A 16,600-nucleotide genomic window follows, 5' to 3' on the forward strand; every position below is an offset into this window, starting at 1 on the left:
CACCCTGGACTGCATTTTGCAGACTAACAAGTCTCTGGAGTACGGCCAGCATAATCCTCGTAGGACTGTGTGTGTGTTGTCCCGTGTTTTGTCCTTATGTGTGTGCTGAGTGCCCCTTTTCAGCCTCAACTTTTAACACAAGTAGGAATATTGTAGTCTTCTGACATTACAGTTATGTTATATTAATTATATTTTACTTATGGTAACAGGCTGTGGACCCCATATAATGTGATGCGTGCAAAATAGGCTAAGTGCTGGTGCACACAAAGTTACAAATTCAAATTACCCCCATTTTGTTATGTAGCAGTACGAAATAGCCCAAGAAAAGAATTTGCTAGGGATGTGCAGAAACGATTACCAATGTTTGAATATCAGCCGAAATTGACATATCAGGTTCCAACATTTATATCGGTACTGATAATAATAGTAACACCATTAAGCCTTGTTTCCATGATTATGAAAAATATAAATATGCTGACCAAGGCAGTAATTTATTTTATTAAAAACATAAACTAAACGTAACGTTTCAACCTTCTAGCAAGGTCTTCATCAGACTCTGTATCAAGTACAAAAGTAACAAGATACAAAAACAGGGCATTATATATACACAAAACATTACTCCCTCCGGACTATTAGAAAGTTGTTTTGGGACTTTCTAGCAGGTGGCTTTCACTTGCGAACTGAACTTTCACCTAAAATACTAAACATATATACTTCCATATAGAATGTGGTTGGGCTTTATATCTCACTCTTTTTCCTTCATTTTCTTCCTTCTCCTCTCCTCTTTCTCTCTTGTCCTTTCCACTCTTTCTAACTGGAATGGGGGACTGAAGTTAAACAAAGAATGGAAGAAGGTGTTAGAAAGAATGGAAAGGACAAGAGAGAAAGAGGAGAGGAGAATAAATTTTATTTAATAAAATAAATTACTGCCTTGGTCAGCATATTTATATTTTTCATGATAATAATAGTTTCACATTTTAATTTTGTAAGCTTACTTAAATATTAGGTTATGGATTCTCATCACTGTGAAGTTTTTGAGATAAAATTATTGCAAACTTGAGAGTTCGAGGATCAACATACCTCGAAATCAAAAATTGAGCACTACATTATTGAATTGACTATTTCAGTTAACCCGGATCCACTGTTGTATTGGAAATTAAAAAAAATAAAATAGTATCCACTTGGACACACTTGCTGCATCAGTATTCAGCGAATAATTGTTTGCTGTTGCTGGACAGATTTGCAATAAGAGAAGAAGTATGTTACTTGCAGAAGTGCTTAAAAAATTCATGTTTCTGAAGTTGAATCTGCCAACATTAAGTTTACAATATTAATAACTTGAATGCATTTTGCATTTCAAAGAACTGCTTTTGTACTAATGTTGAATCTCTGAGAATTTATTGTATATATGGAAATGTGCATGGCAAATTTAGTTTTGTAATGCTGAAAAGAACATTCCATTTCTGTTGAATAATCTTATGTGTTTGAATAAATGAAATATTGACATCGGTTCCAAAAATTATCGGTGAGTTCATCGGCATTTGTAAATTTTCTGCTTCATTAGATCAATAAAATTTGAAGTAGTTTTAATATTTTCATGTATATTGTCGTGTAGAATGAATAATAACTAACAATACACTTGTTTCATGTGATAAATTTTAGAATATTGCAATATGTATTTTTAGCTGAGGCCAAGAGAGAAGGCAGCACTGCAGTACAATGAAGCCTTGAAAGAGAAATTCAAGAATCACCCTGAGGTTCGCCGCATTGCTCACCATCGACAAATACCTAAACATGTTTACTCATCGCAGAAGGAATTGCGGATCATCAAGGATAAGCAGAAGCGAAAGTAAGTGAACTTTTTCATTTTTTATGGTTGTTATTTTTCTTAGATGGATTTGAACAAGTCCAGTTATCTTGGCAGTAAACTATTCATGTTAATTCATGTTGATGCAGGCGTGACTTAGACAGCTGTACTGCGTTCACCGAGTCACTTCTGGAAGAGTTTTTTTAACTTGTTTTAGAAAATATGTTGTGATTGTTTTTACCGATTTTTGCATTAGGATTCCAACGTAATTGTAGGAATAGGGCACCAACACATGTTCAGCTGCCTTAAATCACATTTTAACCTTTTAATCCATTTTTACCATACCTCTTGATCCATGTCTTGTTTGACGCAGCCAATGGTATAATTAAATTGGCATAGCCTATCTACTTGATGAAGGGAGTAGTTACATCCCGAAACGTAGTTTCACGGAAATCATATACTCACCAACGTAAGTACTTTTAGGTATTTTATAAAAGATTTTTTCTTTTTATATTGTGCTGATAATTTATTCATGTTAAATTTGGAAAAATTAGTATTATGAAACTCATAATATTGACACATTTTAGCAGTCTGCTATCATTATTTTCACATATGTAGGAAGTAACGTCTGGTTTATTTTCAATTTGTGCAGTCTGACTTCCAAATAGTTGGCAGTCAATGCCGAATTTGAATTGAGTGCTATTTTGTTTCGAGGTTGGCAGACCTGTTCTTAGCAATGTTGGCATCTGTTGTCACCGATTAATGTAGCCCCAATTGTTTTGACTCGTTGGTTGTGGTTTTTCTTTCTGAAAATCCTCGAATAATCCAGGAGTGTGAAATCCATCCATCCACTGAGAAGGACTGTGTGGTGTGGGTTTTGGCAGGTGGAGTGTGATCTTACACCCTGTGATTTCTTCTTATGGGGGTTTGTGAAATCACAGGTGTACGCCAACAAACCACGAACCCCTTTGGAACTGAAGGCGGAAATCATACGGGTGATTGGAGGCATCGAGACAGACATCTGCGAGACAGTTATCAATAATTTTGTGGAGCATATAAATGCATGCAGACTCAGTAGGGGTGGACATATGCCTGACATTGTCTTTCATACGTAAATGGGAGATGTTACTGCTTACATATATGTGAAATATAACTATTTTTATTTAATTTTCTAATTCGGCATCCTATAGTAATACAGAGACTGATACGCTTCCATATAGACGAGATTGCAAGGCCACGGTACGGAGCAGGCGCACGGCAGACATGTGAAAGTTTTACCCCTGAGGCGGTAGTATGTGTTGTGTCGGCTAGCAAAGTAGGCATGCTGGTCGAAGTGTAAGGGTGCCGAAAATGAATCGTGAAGGACAGTTTACTTTCCCTTGGTAAATAAGGTTTAGCATAGTGCAACTGCATCCCTAATTGCCGCCACTGATTAACATAAATTACTGACTGAAGTTGAAATATATGTGTGAAATATATAACTTTAGATTGACATTCGTTTTCCAGGGATGCTGTGTTTCCCCTTGCCCTCCTCTGGACGTCCATGATGATATGTATTAAGTCTTCTACTCCAATAAAGTGGTCATACAGTGTAAACATTCAGATACACGTTGCAGTCTTATTGAACTATGTAGTGAAATACAAAACAAAATCATCCTGCCCTTAAAAACACAATTTTTGAACCTTTTCAATGTAACCAATGGAGGTACATAATACGTAGTACATTCTACCTTCCATCTGCCACAGGACAAAACGCGAAGAGCACAGCATTTTTAAAATGTGTCATCTTTAAAATCCCTTCTGCCGCACTATCCCCAACAACGAACTGTAAAATTTCTTCATGAACAGTTTTTTAAATAGCTTGAAATTGTACATTTACTAGATAATGTTACGTGGAACAAATACATAGAACATATTAAGAAAAAAATACCTTTCATGTTACAACTCGCATTAAATAATTTCCCGAGCACGATCTGGTCATACCTTGAATGCAGCTGAAATTCTTGCTCCAGTGCGAGGAAGAACAAGCAGGTGGGAAATAAACAGTTTATCAACAATGAAAAAGAAAAAACTAACACACATTAAGCTATAGGCAATTATCAAAAACCACAAACAGACCACTTGAAGAAACAATAGAAGAAAAAATTCATAACAATGCTGACGAAGGAAAAAAAACGGCCACTGATCTTTATAGAGGTTGCCGCCAATGCAGAAAAGTATGCATGTCGGCACCTCTTTCAGTGCTTGCCTGTTGCATACAATACTAACGGTCTTACTTCAGTACCTAACATTCGGCGCTCAATATGACGACGACATAATATTAGTTATTAATGTTAGTGTTTGCAGTTGGACGTAGGGGGTGCCGCCCCTGCATTGCGCACACACACAAACACTTTCTTGCAGCAATTAATATTTTTCAATATTTTTGCATTTACAAATAAGTCAAGGTCCCTAATAATAATTCTTCTCAAGATTCGAGGTTTATAAAATTATATTTGAACAATCAAGCACAAATCTCATGACAAACTAATCACGAGTACTTTCAACATTTTTACTGTTAAATTGAAACAACAAAACATACAATGAAAAGCTTGAGACAACTTTTGTTTACCTCAAATAATTCCTCAAGTGGCCTGTGTTTTTATTTTCAGTATAGTTAGTGGACAACTAATACGTAAGTTTATCCTAGTGACATCAGTATAACATACAACTGACTGAACAGATGTTGTCTACCCATAAACCAAGTCTCAAATTTTGTAAGAAATTACAGGAATTGCATCATAACAAATATTAGGATGCAACTTCGAGAGTTAGCACCATTATCATGGATAAGAAATTGTTCATTACTTTCAGCCTGTGAGGCCGAAACACACCTGCTCAATAAAGGCAATTCTATTCTATTCTATTCCACGAGTTAATTTCTACTTTACAAAATAGTCTCTCTTACCTCCTAAAACCAACTCTTATAATGTCATAGGTTTACTTGGATTGCAAGCACGTTGATTCCTCACAGTACATTTGCAGGTATCTTCTGAAGGTAGTCACGTGCATACACAATCTTTTCACTCTTGAAGAATGGTACATCAGTTATGAGTTTGGCTTTGTCCTTCGTATCATTGCAACACTTCATAGCAAAATATTTATGTGGATTTGTATGGTCAGGAATGTATATCAATAAATTCATTTTGGGAATTCCTCGATACTTGAAATTTTCCTTATCAGCCCACCTCCACCTTGTAACATTCTTCAGTTCAGACTGCTTTGTTTAAACATATCCTAGGAAGAAGAGCTTCTATCCACCCTTCTAAGATTTAACAACTTCTGCCATTTTTATGTAGCTTAAGTTTGGCAGCTTATTTCTACAAGGTGGTACACAAGATGTAGTATCATTAAAATATCTCATCACATCTATATTACTGGACTACAGTTTGAGAAAGCAAATGTTGTACTTCATGGAAATCACCCTAGATAACATGACAGATCTGAATAGAGCAAAGGTGAAGATATAAACCTTTGTCATAAAAGTTCCAGGACTGAGCTCGTAAAAAATAATTTATTCAACTTAGGAACTAATGGTCCTAGGTTTTGTCAAAATAGTCCCCTCGGCTATCTATACACAGCTGCTACCATTTCTGGAGGTCATGGAAGCAAGCATGGAAGGCTTCATCTAGGATGCTTCTCAGCACATCTGCTACCAATATCTTCATGATGCTTCCCTTTCAGCGGTGTTTGCACACGGTGAGACAAAAAATAATCACATGGTAACTGGTCGGGTAAATATGGAGCAAGTGGTACAGCAGAGATACAATGATTGGCCAGATATTCCTGCACTGATAAATCACTATGTGGCCTTGCATTGTCGTGCAATAAGAATCACTGCCCAGATGCCCACAAACAGGACAGCGCTGCAGAATTGCTTGACACAAATGTTTCAGGATGTCAATATAAAGGTTTTTGTTTATCATTTGTCCTTCAGGCAGATATTCATGGTGCACCAAACCTTTAGCATAAAAAAATGGGATCAACATTGCCTTTGGAGCATCGTGCACTGAATCTCTGCCCTTCCGAAACCTACCTTTTGTGCCATTCAAAGATACGGCTTCTCGATAATGCCTTGTCACCAAATGCTTGCTGTATCATATTCCATGTTTCACTGTTTCACTACGGGTTTCCCCAGCTTAACACAAAACTTAATGTTAACACTCTGCTCGGAATGCACGTCCATCACGACACTTGTGTAACTTCCAACTAAATGCGCCAACAAGCCAAGCAGTGGGCTGCTAAGCCCAGCCCTACCACCTAGTGTGTTTACATGGAAACACTTCCAAGGCCATTTCTATTCAGAACACATATCAGGTGAGTGCATAACATCCATTTCTTGTGTTTGAATATCGCAGGTAAAGAATAAAAAAATCAGTCCTGGAATTTTTCTGACAATGGTTGTACATGGTGGTTTGCGAGATAATTTACAATGATGGACTCTTGCCACAAAGGATTTCATGGAAACATAGAGGATTAAAAACAGACTGATCCAACATCTGCTCATTTCTTGTTTCTTCATTTGAAATTTGTTCTCAGCTATTTAAACTGCTTGTGGACACTCGCCCCCTTCTCATGCTTCAGGAGATCCCAGGTTCGATAGCTGGTGGAGGCACATAGTGGTTCGGGTCCCACTTTAAACTAGGTACAGTCCCGATTAGCCTTTATGTGCATAAAGTGGACTTAAGACAACAATTCAATCAATCAATCATGCTTCAGGAAAGACAAGTTGGAGAGGGAAGCAGTGTGCTGTGTAGATGTAGACATGGCTTTGTGTGAATTGAGAAGAAGTCTTTAAGTTTTACCTGGCAACACTGCACATCTGTCATCCTCATCACCACAGCTCCAACTGGACACCATTCACATCGATACATTCCTGTAATTTCATCCTGAAACTCAGAATGGCTTTCTGGTGCTGCTCATCCAAAAGGCCCGCGGTGACTGCAGTTATCTTCGCTTTGAGGTAATCGAGATCTTTTGGCTTTTCGGTGTACATTTCAGTCTTGACACATCCCCAATGCCAAAAATCTCACGGAACCAGGTCTGGCAACCTTGCAGGCTATGTTGTGGTTTCTTTGGGGCCAACCCACCTGTCTCCAAATTCCTGATGGAGGAAGTTTATAACTGCAAGAGCAAAATGGGGAGGTGCCCTTTCTTGCTGGAACTTCATATCATCTTTGATACCAAGTGCAGTCTGCTGAGGAAGGAGAACGTCTGCATCATGTTGCAGTAGGTAGTGCCCTTCGCAGTATCTTCCTTGAAGAAGAAGGCTTGTTTAGGTGATCCATTGACACAGCGCACCACATATTCACTTTCGAGCTATCCCTCTTGTGGGTTTGAAATTTGCACACCAGACTGCAAGATTTCAGCTCTGCGTATCACAGAATGCATCAACGCCATCTTGGAATCACCTGATCGCTCAGTCACGTGATCTTTTCAACATGCAGTGTTGCGAGGTAAAACTTTAATGACTGCTGTGCAGTACAAACTTTATTTCACTGAAATATCTCTATTCGTTACAAAGTTATAGTGAAATTTAAGTCTGGAAAACTTTTGGAAAACCCTGTATTAAATCAGTTTAAGCCAAGAAGAAATCTGTAAATGATCAAAATGCAACAACGAAAATAGGAGATGCTAGATGTGATTCAAATAAAAAGGAGATTCATAAAAATACCCAATGCCTGCATTGTTTATCATGTATACAGGGATATGATGAAAAATGACAAATAATAAGCATGATAAATGTGGATGTGAGCAACCAAACTTATGAAACAAATATTCTAGAAATGTATATACTTTCTTTCCTATCTTGCTCCTAGAATATTTGACTTCACTTATGATAACCTCCTTATTGAACAGAATTCTTCAGCTGTTTTTCACTTCACCCAATCATAATTATTTATTATTTTTTTTTTAAAAAAAACCTCTAACATAAGCAAGAATGGACCTTATAATTATACCAAGTATAACCTGGATAGGTTCAGAGAAACCTAAATGAAATATAACAAGTGTGATTGTTTTTTGCTTTTAGAAATGAATAGTAAAAATAAAGTGTAGGATAAAATGCATGTACTTTGATTAAATAAAATAAATTGGAACATATACATGCTTTTCTTTCTTTATTTTTAGGGAAGCCAATCGACGTGCAAACTCCAGGCCCGGGACTGTACCATCTATTCCAGAAAGACGAAAATGTGTTGTTAGGGAAGAAAAGTGATTACCACATTTGTTGTATCATTATTATTGTGTGAATAAAAGTCTTCTCCATTTTATGGTAGAGTTTTCATTTATTATGTACAGAAAAATTATCATCCCATTTATTATTTGTTGTTGTTGTTGTGGTTCAGTAAAATGCCTTTGCCGGCATGTGTCGTAAGAAGTGTTTTATTGTCACAGAACAAAATTTTTGCATCTTTTTCATAAATAATGATATTTCAAACTCATGCAAATAAATATTTTTTGTGTGTACGAATACAAATTACTACCTATTTTCACAGTAAAAAAATTCACATTTTTACATAATAAAATAACATCCAAAATATTCAATTTTTTTACATTTAACATTTTAATAATCACTGCCAAATTCAATGTTTATTAGTAGCTACTCATAACAATCGAAACTTGAATGCTTATAAGGGCGATACGGATGCCGCACTGCCGTGTGTAACCACAAGTGGACAGACATTGCAGTAACATTTACATATAGTTTTTGCATTATCTGCATGCAAATATTTCGTTCCTCACAGATCGTTGGGTAGTCGGTTTTGTATTCTTTTTATCCCGCCATTATCCTGCGGGAATGCAAGACTTGGCTCTTGCAGCGGGAGAAATCTGGCGAGGCAGCTAGGAAGAATAACACGCATAAGAAGATGATGGTTTTCATCATCCCAAATTCCAACCCCTACTGAAGCTGCCCTTTCTTCCTGGAGAAATGTAAACAATGAAGAGTTGCCAGAAGCCAAGGACATTAACATTAGAAAAAGAAATCTTTATTCCATAAACTTATTCACTTATGACATTAGCGTAGAGTAATAAACAAGGTATTTTTCAATGAGGAAGAAATAAATTTTCGGTAACTGAAAATAATACAGATTTGTTTGATTTTGAGTTGAGTGTAAGAAAAGACACGAGCCTAAATTTCCGCCACAAATAAATAGGAGACAACTAAATAAATAAATTAATAATTTTATGTTATTTAGCGTTGCTTTTCTGCCACTTTTGGCCAATCACGACAATGAGGATGTGTGATGATATGATGAAATTGATGAAGGGACATTCACAAAGAAAACCCATGCCAAGGCCAGCATTCGAACCTGGGACCCCTGGCATCGTAGCATGTTGTTCTAACCACTCTGCCACTGAAGTCAGCTACGGATTCTTGTTTCTTGTTAAATTATCAATCACACATATACGTGGTTTTTATTTTTGTGTGTGTTTAGTGGAAATTGCATTTGGATTGCAATGATGTAGATCTAAAATATATGTCTTGATTAACATATTACTAAAAATTCTTGAAAATGTGGTCAAGTTGTCTGGTAACTTCGCTTTTGTATTTCTTTCCCTCTGTTAAATTAGAAAACACTACGTCTAACTGCTAGCATTCTTCTTCTTCCACCTTTCATGATGTGTTAAATACTGTTAAATATAAAGTGCTGTTAAGGTGTAAAACATATTTGATAAAAAACGAATGTCTTAATTTATCACATTGGCTGTTAAATAAATTTGAAATTCGTCATTGCTTGTCGAATATCATCCCTCCAGTTTGGTTCACCACGAGCCGCCACTGCACAAAATTATTGTTTGTGCTCTTCATTCTATCTTATTGTATAAAAGTGTGTATCCTCTCAGGCTGGCTCATCAATGCACATGCCCAACCCCTGAACCTAGAAACTTCAAAAGTTTAGGGGTATCTTTCCCTTATGGGATTAACACCCACTAAGCAGGGATTCAACCCGAAAGGCGTGTTAATTTATTATTATTATGATATGTTTACATCCCAATCTAGAAACATGGAAATACTTATACTATAAAGAAAAATCCTAAATAGACTGGTGTTAATAGGTAGGTTTTTTCACTGCAACCTCCAGACTTTCAGATCTTGTGCCTTATGTTTCATGCCAATTAATTTAATATTTTTTAATTTATTTTTTTTAAATGGGGGAAACCCCGGAAAGAGCACACCTCCACCCACATAATTTCAGAGGTAAGCACTTATGCCCCCATGTTGTATCTGCTTATTTATTGTCTTATGTAAGATGATACAGTGTTATGTAATTTGACATTTGAAACATAGGGCGCCCAGATTTGTTTTGGCTTCCAGAACAGTCTTGGTTTACAATGTTGGAATTTGTTCTTGTGGTTTTGTATGTAGTTTGTTTATTAATTTACTTCAGGTGATTAGAAGATGCAGGTGATAGTGGTCTAAGATGTTTACTGTTTTAAGTTACTAGTGTTATATTACAGAACACTGATTAATGTAGAAGTAATGGAATATGAATGATAAATGAAGAGAGAAGCACATTAAACAAAGAATAATAATTTAATAGTGAAAGAAGTAAATAGTAATTGCAGAATATGCATTGAATTAAAAATTAATGGAAATTTATGAAGTGCTGATTGTGCTAATAATATTGTTATACATATATTACATAATGTATATTATGTATTAATTACCTAATAGAAAAGTTAAACTCTTATTTAATTATTTTTTGTTTGAATAGATTGCATTAAATACAGTAAAAGGTTACAAGAGAAAAAATACTTATGTTGGTGTTGATTTAAGATAATACTTATACTTAGTGGTTATTTTGTATTTGTTATGGTTGATTAAGTGTAGTGGGGGAAAGGGGGGTGGAGTTAGGGATGAGTGTTATAACATTATGGGTAGGAGGAATGAGGTTGCTGGAGACCAGCAAGCAAGAATCTACCAGGATGAGCTTCGATAGAAGCTTTTCTTTCCTGGAAAGCATCGAGAGGTTTACTGGCTACTACTTAGTTTAACCTGGACATTCAAAATAATAAAACACAGCTTGTTGGAATATGTAGTACATTACTCGAGTTGTATTAGTCACAAAAAGTCCCTAAGAAATCTGTTGCAGGTTTCAGAGATATGACTCCCATCAACTGCCAGAGTTTGTAGTGTAATCTTTAAAACACATATAACTTCTAACATAATACTGCTGTACCTGCCGCAAAATTAGTTTGGTATGAGAGCTGAAGGAACACGAGTCACGGTGTTGCCATATCATGCAGTATGGTACGGTATGCAGGGCAGCCGTCTGACGCTGTGTCGAGGAAAACGTGTTATGAAAAGGAACAACAATGAAGAAATTGTTATTGTTTTTCGAGGAAAACAGGATAACAATGATGACAACAACAATGATGAAATATGTTATTGTTTTCTCTCTTCATTTCCATTTCCCTTACAACATGAACGAATTAACAAAAGGAGCATTGTTTGCAGGTTACCTTTTCAATCCATTCTGAAAGTATTGAATATATACACTTTCAATAATAATTTCTTTCCAAAGTCGCCGTTAATGTCTGCCCATCTTTCAATTATACCGCAACTGAATTGCACAAAGTCCAGTTGGTGGGGCATCTGACTTTCACGCGGGAGAACAACGGTGGTTTGTGGAACTTTTTCAAATATCCCTAGCAGGCATCCCCGATGGCATAGTGTTAACGTCGTCGCCTTGTAATCAAGGGGTCCCGGGTTCCATACCCAGTGGAGTCACATTGTGGTTCGGATTTCACTTTACACTGTAGGTCTACTCCCGATTACCGACAGTGTGCATAAAGTGCACTTAAAACACAAAGTCAATCAATCGTTTGTTTACTGAAATGTTCTATTCTGATATAAGCAAAGTACTTTCGTTACTTACGAAAAATTCTCCTACTTTAACAGAATTGTAATCTAAACTTTGTTTTATGTATCACGGCTATGACTGCTTGGAAAAGTTAAAGGACGTCACAACCAGTGGCGCAACCACAGGGGGCAGGGGGGCATTGCCCCGCCCCCAACCTTGGATGGAAATAAGTTGTAGGGGGGGCAAACATTGACGGCCAAATGTACCTGCAGGGGGAAATTACTGCCCACAACTTCAAATTTTATGCAAATAAAAATACTTTTCGTAATTTTTTCTTGTTCATTTCGCTCGCTATACCTGCTTTCCTTATTCTTATCAAGTTCAGAACCGTAGATAGGGGATGGCGGGAGTCGACCCTGGGTGCCAGACGATCTAAATGAAAATAAGTTGTAAAATTGATTGTGGTTTTAAGTCTACTTTCTGCACAGAAAGGCTAATCGGGACTGGACCTAAAGTTTAAAGTGGGATCCAAACCACTGTACCATGTGCATCCACCGGGTATCGAACCTGGGATTCCTTGATCACAAGGTGACGATGATGTTACATTACACCATCGGGGTGGCACAAAAGTTGTAAAAGAGAAAATGCATTGGCGTCCCGTGAAATTATTTGCACCCTATTAAATCAATATTGATTTCAGCCTGTAAAATAATTGGATATAAAAATTTCTTGCTTGCTTCACTCGCATTAGGTATTTGTTCTCTGTAATGCATTGTAAATTACCAGACAGAAATATAAGACTTGTCTTAATTGATTTCCTTTTAAATGCATGAACAATTGTTTTGAGGAAAGGGAGCATGCACATTTGAGAAACAATTTATGTAATTTTTGCTCTTGGTTTATTGTGAGATGGATGAATTAGTTGTGTAATGTATTTAAATAATATATGTTGTATGTAATATGTATTCAAGAAACTTTGAATACGTACACATTTTATTGTCCACGTCGCTCCATGTTGCATATATGTGAAACATACATCGTGCATGGAAGTTATACATGTTAATGTATTATATTTGGAATGCATTTATCAAGCATTTTCTGTCTTTAAAAAAAACTTTGTGTGCTTGTTTTCCATTATTTATATCAAATTGAACGTGTTGAATAAATAATTCAAATCTTTTGTTCGAACACAAATGCTTTAGCACCAACTTCTACCCCCTTTTTGCACAATTTACAAGGGTAACGACATCTGTGATACTACCACTACCACTACTACTACTACTACTAATAATAATAATGTTGGTCCCGGTTCGAATCCCGGCTTGGGCATGAATGTTTGTGAGTGTCCATTCATCAATTTCATCATATCATCACTCATCTCCATCTTTGCAAATTAGCCAAAAGTGGCACAATATGTGAAGTAAAATAAAGCAAATCAATAATAATAATAATAATAATGTTATAATATTATTAACATTATTATTATTGGCACGTTTATCCTGGTACTTGTTTCCCACAGACAAAAATTCGTGGTTGCGGCTCTGGTCACGACTCATAATCATAGCACCAAAAATTGTGGGTTCGAATTCCTATATCAGTTTCATCTGCCTAAGGAGGCCAATAAGTAATTAATTAGAAATAAAGAGAATTGGAAGAGAAAGTAAACATACCATTTTGGGGGCAGGGGTACTGACTGCATTTACGCACAGTATCGGCAGTATTAAAAAACAAAGACACCCAATTCCTTTGGTAATACATCAAAAGGTAAAGAAAAGCAAACGCTGTTATTCACTTAGTTGATTTCTGGTTAAGTAATTTTTTACTATTTCGTTGTTGTTAATTTTATCGGAAGAGATAATTCTTACACTCTGCAGAAGAGAAATCATGTATTAATTTCCGAATAATAATCACTATTTTATATCATATGCATATCATTAACATTCTTGTGTTAAACATCCTGCAGCGAAATACGGACACTTGTGTACACTTATACATTTGGCTAATGAATTTTTAAAATATATGCTCTCCTTTCTCTACCCTCCCTCCTACACATATACATGTGCAGACTAATTCATATGGGAGTGCCCCTTTAGGGTGTTTCAATTGCCTATCTGGACAATGTTAGCCTAATTGTCATAAGTTCATTTTTTCCTTTCACAGAAACACCAGGTGTGTGAAAATGAAATTTTATCTCATGGTTTATGAGTATGTGTTTTCACTTTACCACACGTTTTCTTAACATTGTAAAGATATTTACGTTATTTACACATAAATAAATCTAATTAGAATTCAGTAATGCAACTGATATGCAAGAAAAAGTGTATGTCATGTCGAGTAAATGGAATAATAATAAGAATATTGTTCTATTTTACCTACTTTGTGATGGATACTATAAATGTTGTAAGGTTGAACAGTTTGTGCTTTGCTAAAACATGGGACGTTAGTGATTTAATTGCCACAGCCAGGTCCTGACGTGCAGTAATTACACTAGCACTTCTTCTCTGTAGAGGCAATGGAAACTGTTTGAGGAAATCTAATAAAACAGGGGAAGTCAAAATTCTACTACTAATCAATAAGTTTGTTCCTTCTTCAGAATTCAATTCCACTTTCTATTTCATTTCAACTGATAGCTGCACTGAGACCACGATTCGAAGAGAAATATACAAGAACCAGATAATTATTTATTACTGCACACACAGATTGATTTGATGGCACCCAACAAATGTCAAACATTTTGTTAATTTCCATCATTGTTGTTTCTACTGCTTGACCACTCTAGAACAGAACCTTTTAATTTTTGCTGTTTTGACTGAACATAAAATAAAGTACATCCATAAAAGATTTAGAGTGCAATGACTATCTTTCTTCAAAACATCTTGAACAGCAAGCTCGAAATTATGACTCAAACAGTGAATGACTCACTGCCATGCCATCCAAAATAATAATAGAGTACATGCTCAGAAGGCGAAATTTTCTTTCCCCAGCTTCCCCCCCCCCCCCCTTCATTCGAACACTGCTTCATCGGACGCTATTTTAAACCCTATTTTCTCTAATGTAGACTGTTGCACCAATAAAAACATCGTACTGATTACGTAGATCATTTTGCAAACTATTGTGGGTATTGTTAGCATTGCATTATTATTGTATTGTCAAAATCAGTTGCTCGACACTCGTTAAGCATTCAAGGGATCCCTTTTATGACTGGTGAATCCCGTACGAAAGGTCATCTTTCTAGGCAGATTCCAGCTTTGGCTGCAAGTCGTTTCACTCTTCTGGCTTTAACTTTAGAAAGATCCGACCATTATAATTCAAATTTCGAGACAGCACGGGAGACATTATTTTCATTATAATAATGGTTGTTTCTACATTCTTAATTTTTTGAGGATGCATTTGGAGGCAACCCCTGTGTGCACGCCTATGCCCTCACATATCAATTTTAATTTGCTTTATATGTACAAGATGTTCAAAAGTGTGTTAATATCGGGTGTTTTGTAGAAAAGAAGAAAGTAAATTTTACAGTTACTCTTCTTTGTACTCATATATATATATATATATATATATATATATATATATATATATATATATATATATATATATATATATATATATATATATATATATATAAAACCCGGACACCTTAATATTTGACATCTGAATTGCAATTACTTAAGAATTACACTCTCAGTTAAGTATTGAAGAATTGAACATTCATTATTGAACATTTTCCATAGTTTTTCCGTTTATTATTTATCTATTTATATATTTATTTACTCGTATTTACTTATTTGGAACACCTAGTAGGCTCAAAAACAATTTCATGCAATTTTGTTTTAATTTATTGATTTTCATTTCTGGTTGATGTTATTTTGTTTAATGTCTAGAGAGCCATGAATTTTGGTTCATAGTAACCATAGTAACAGATATTATTGACATTGCCATTGCTGGTATTTTTCTTGCAAGTGTATTGTAAGTTTACTAGCTTGAAAATGAGACGTGAAGAGGTAGTAAAAGCAGTAGCTCTTCGTGATGATGGTCGTAGTGTGCGCTATATTGCTAGGGTGCTAAATATAGCATGAAGTACTTAGACGGTATGATGCAACTGGTTCCTATGGTAGAAGACCGGTTTCTGGTCAGAAAGTATGCACAGCAGCAAGGGAAGATCGTTTAATGCGTATCATAGTCTTAAGAGACCGTCGTATGGCTTCAAATATTGTGGCACAGCATTTGAGAAATGTCCATAGCGCTGTGGTTTCTTCACGAGCAGTTCGTAGAAGACTGAATGAAAGAGGTTTATTATCTTGGAGGCTGGTTACAGGTCCCAGGTTGTTAGCACGTCACCGGAAGCGAAAACTGGAATTTGCTACAAAACACTTACATTGGAATGTGGAGCAGTTGGAAAAGGTTTTATTCTCCGATGAGTCAAAATTCAACCTACGTTCATCAGACGGGCGTGAACATGTGTATAGAAGACCTAATGAGCGTTATGCGCAATGTTGTTTCGTTGAAATATCACCCTTTGGAGGCGGTGGTGTCATGGTCTGGGGAGGTATCTCTTTACAAGGACGTACAGAGTTGGTTCTTGTAGAGCAGTGTTCCGCAACCTTTTTTTACTCACGGCACACCACAGACGGGCCTAGACTCAACACGGCACACCAAAATTTCTGTCCCCTCAAAATCATATGAATTTTAATATAATTACGAAATATTACGTCGTTATGTAATCAATTATTATTATTATTATCATCATTATTGTTATTATTATTATAAAACATGAATAGACATATGCATTTATTAAAAATGTATTAACTTTAATTCATTGTAGAAAATACACATTTCTAATACGAATTTTAAAGTAAATAACTCTACTCATACCTTCAATGTGATACTTGAACCTGGTTAGCTGCACACAGACGGCTGATTCGTGGCGGAATCGTTGACAAAGCAA

At 36.0% G+C, this 16,600-nt stretch overlaps 1 protein-coding gene across 2 annotated transcripts in view; it reads left to right on the plus strand.

Annotated features, from left to right (window-relative positions):
* Positions 1-8,118, plus strand: part of LOC145981776 (DDB1- and CUL4-associated factor 13) — a 65,232-nt gene extending 57,114 nt beyond the window's left edge. For both annotated transcript variants that reach the window (XM_083115193.1, XM_083115191.1), the window contains exons 8-9: positions 1,686-1,849; positions 7,976-8,118. In XM_083115193.1, the coding sequence (XP_082971319.1) occupies positions 1,686-1,849; positions 7,976-8,063 (252 nt within the window). In that variant the 3' untranslated portion in view covers positions 8,064-8,118. The remainder of the gene's footprint in view (positions 1-1,685; positions 1,850-7,975) is intronic.
* The last annotated feature ends 8,482 nt before the right edge of the window (positions 8,119-16,600 follow it).

This window comes from Lepisma saccharinum, chromosome 30, assembly GCF_977018435.1.
Source record: "Lepisma saccharinum chromosome 30, izLepSacc3.1, whole genome shotgun sequence".
NCBI lineage: Eukaryota > Metazoa > Arthropoda > Insecta > Zygentoma > Lepismatidae > Lepisma > Lepisma saccharinum.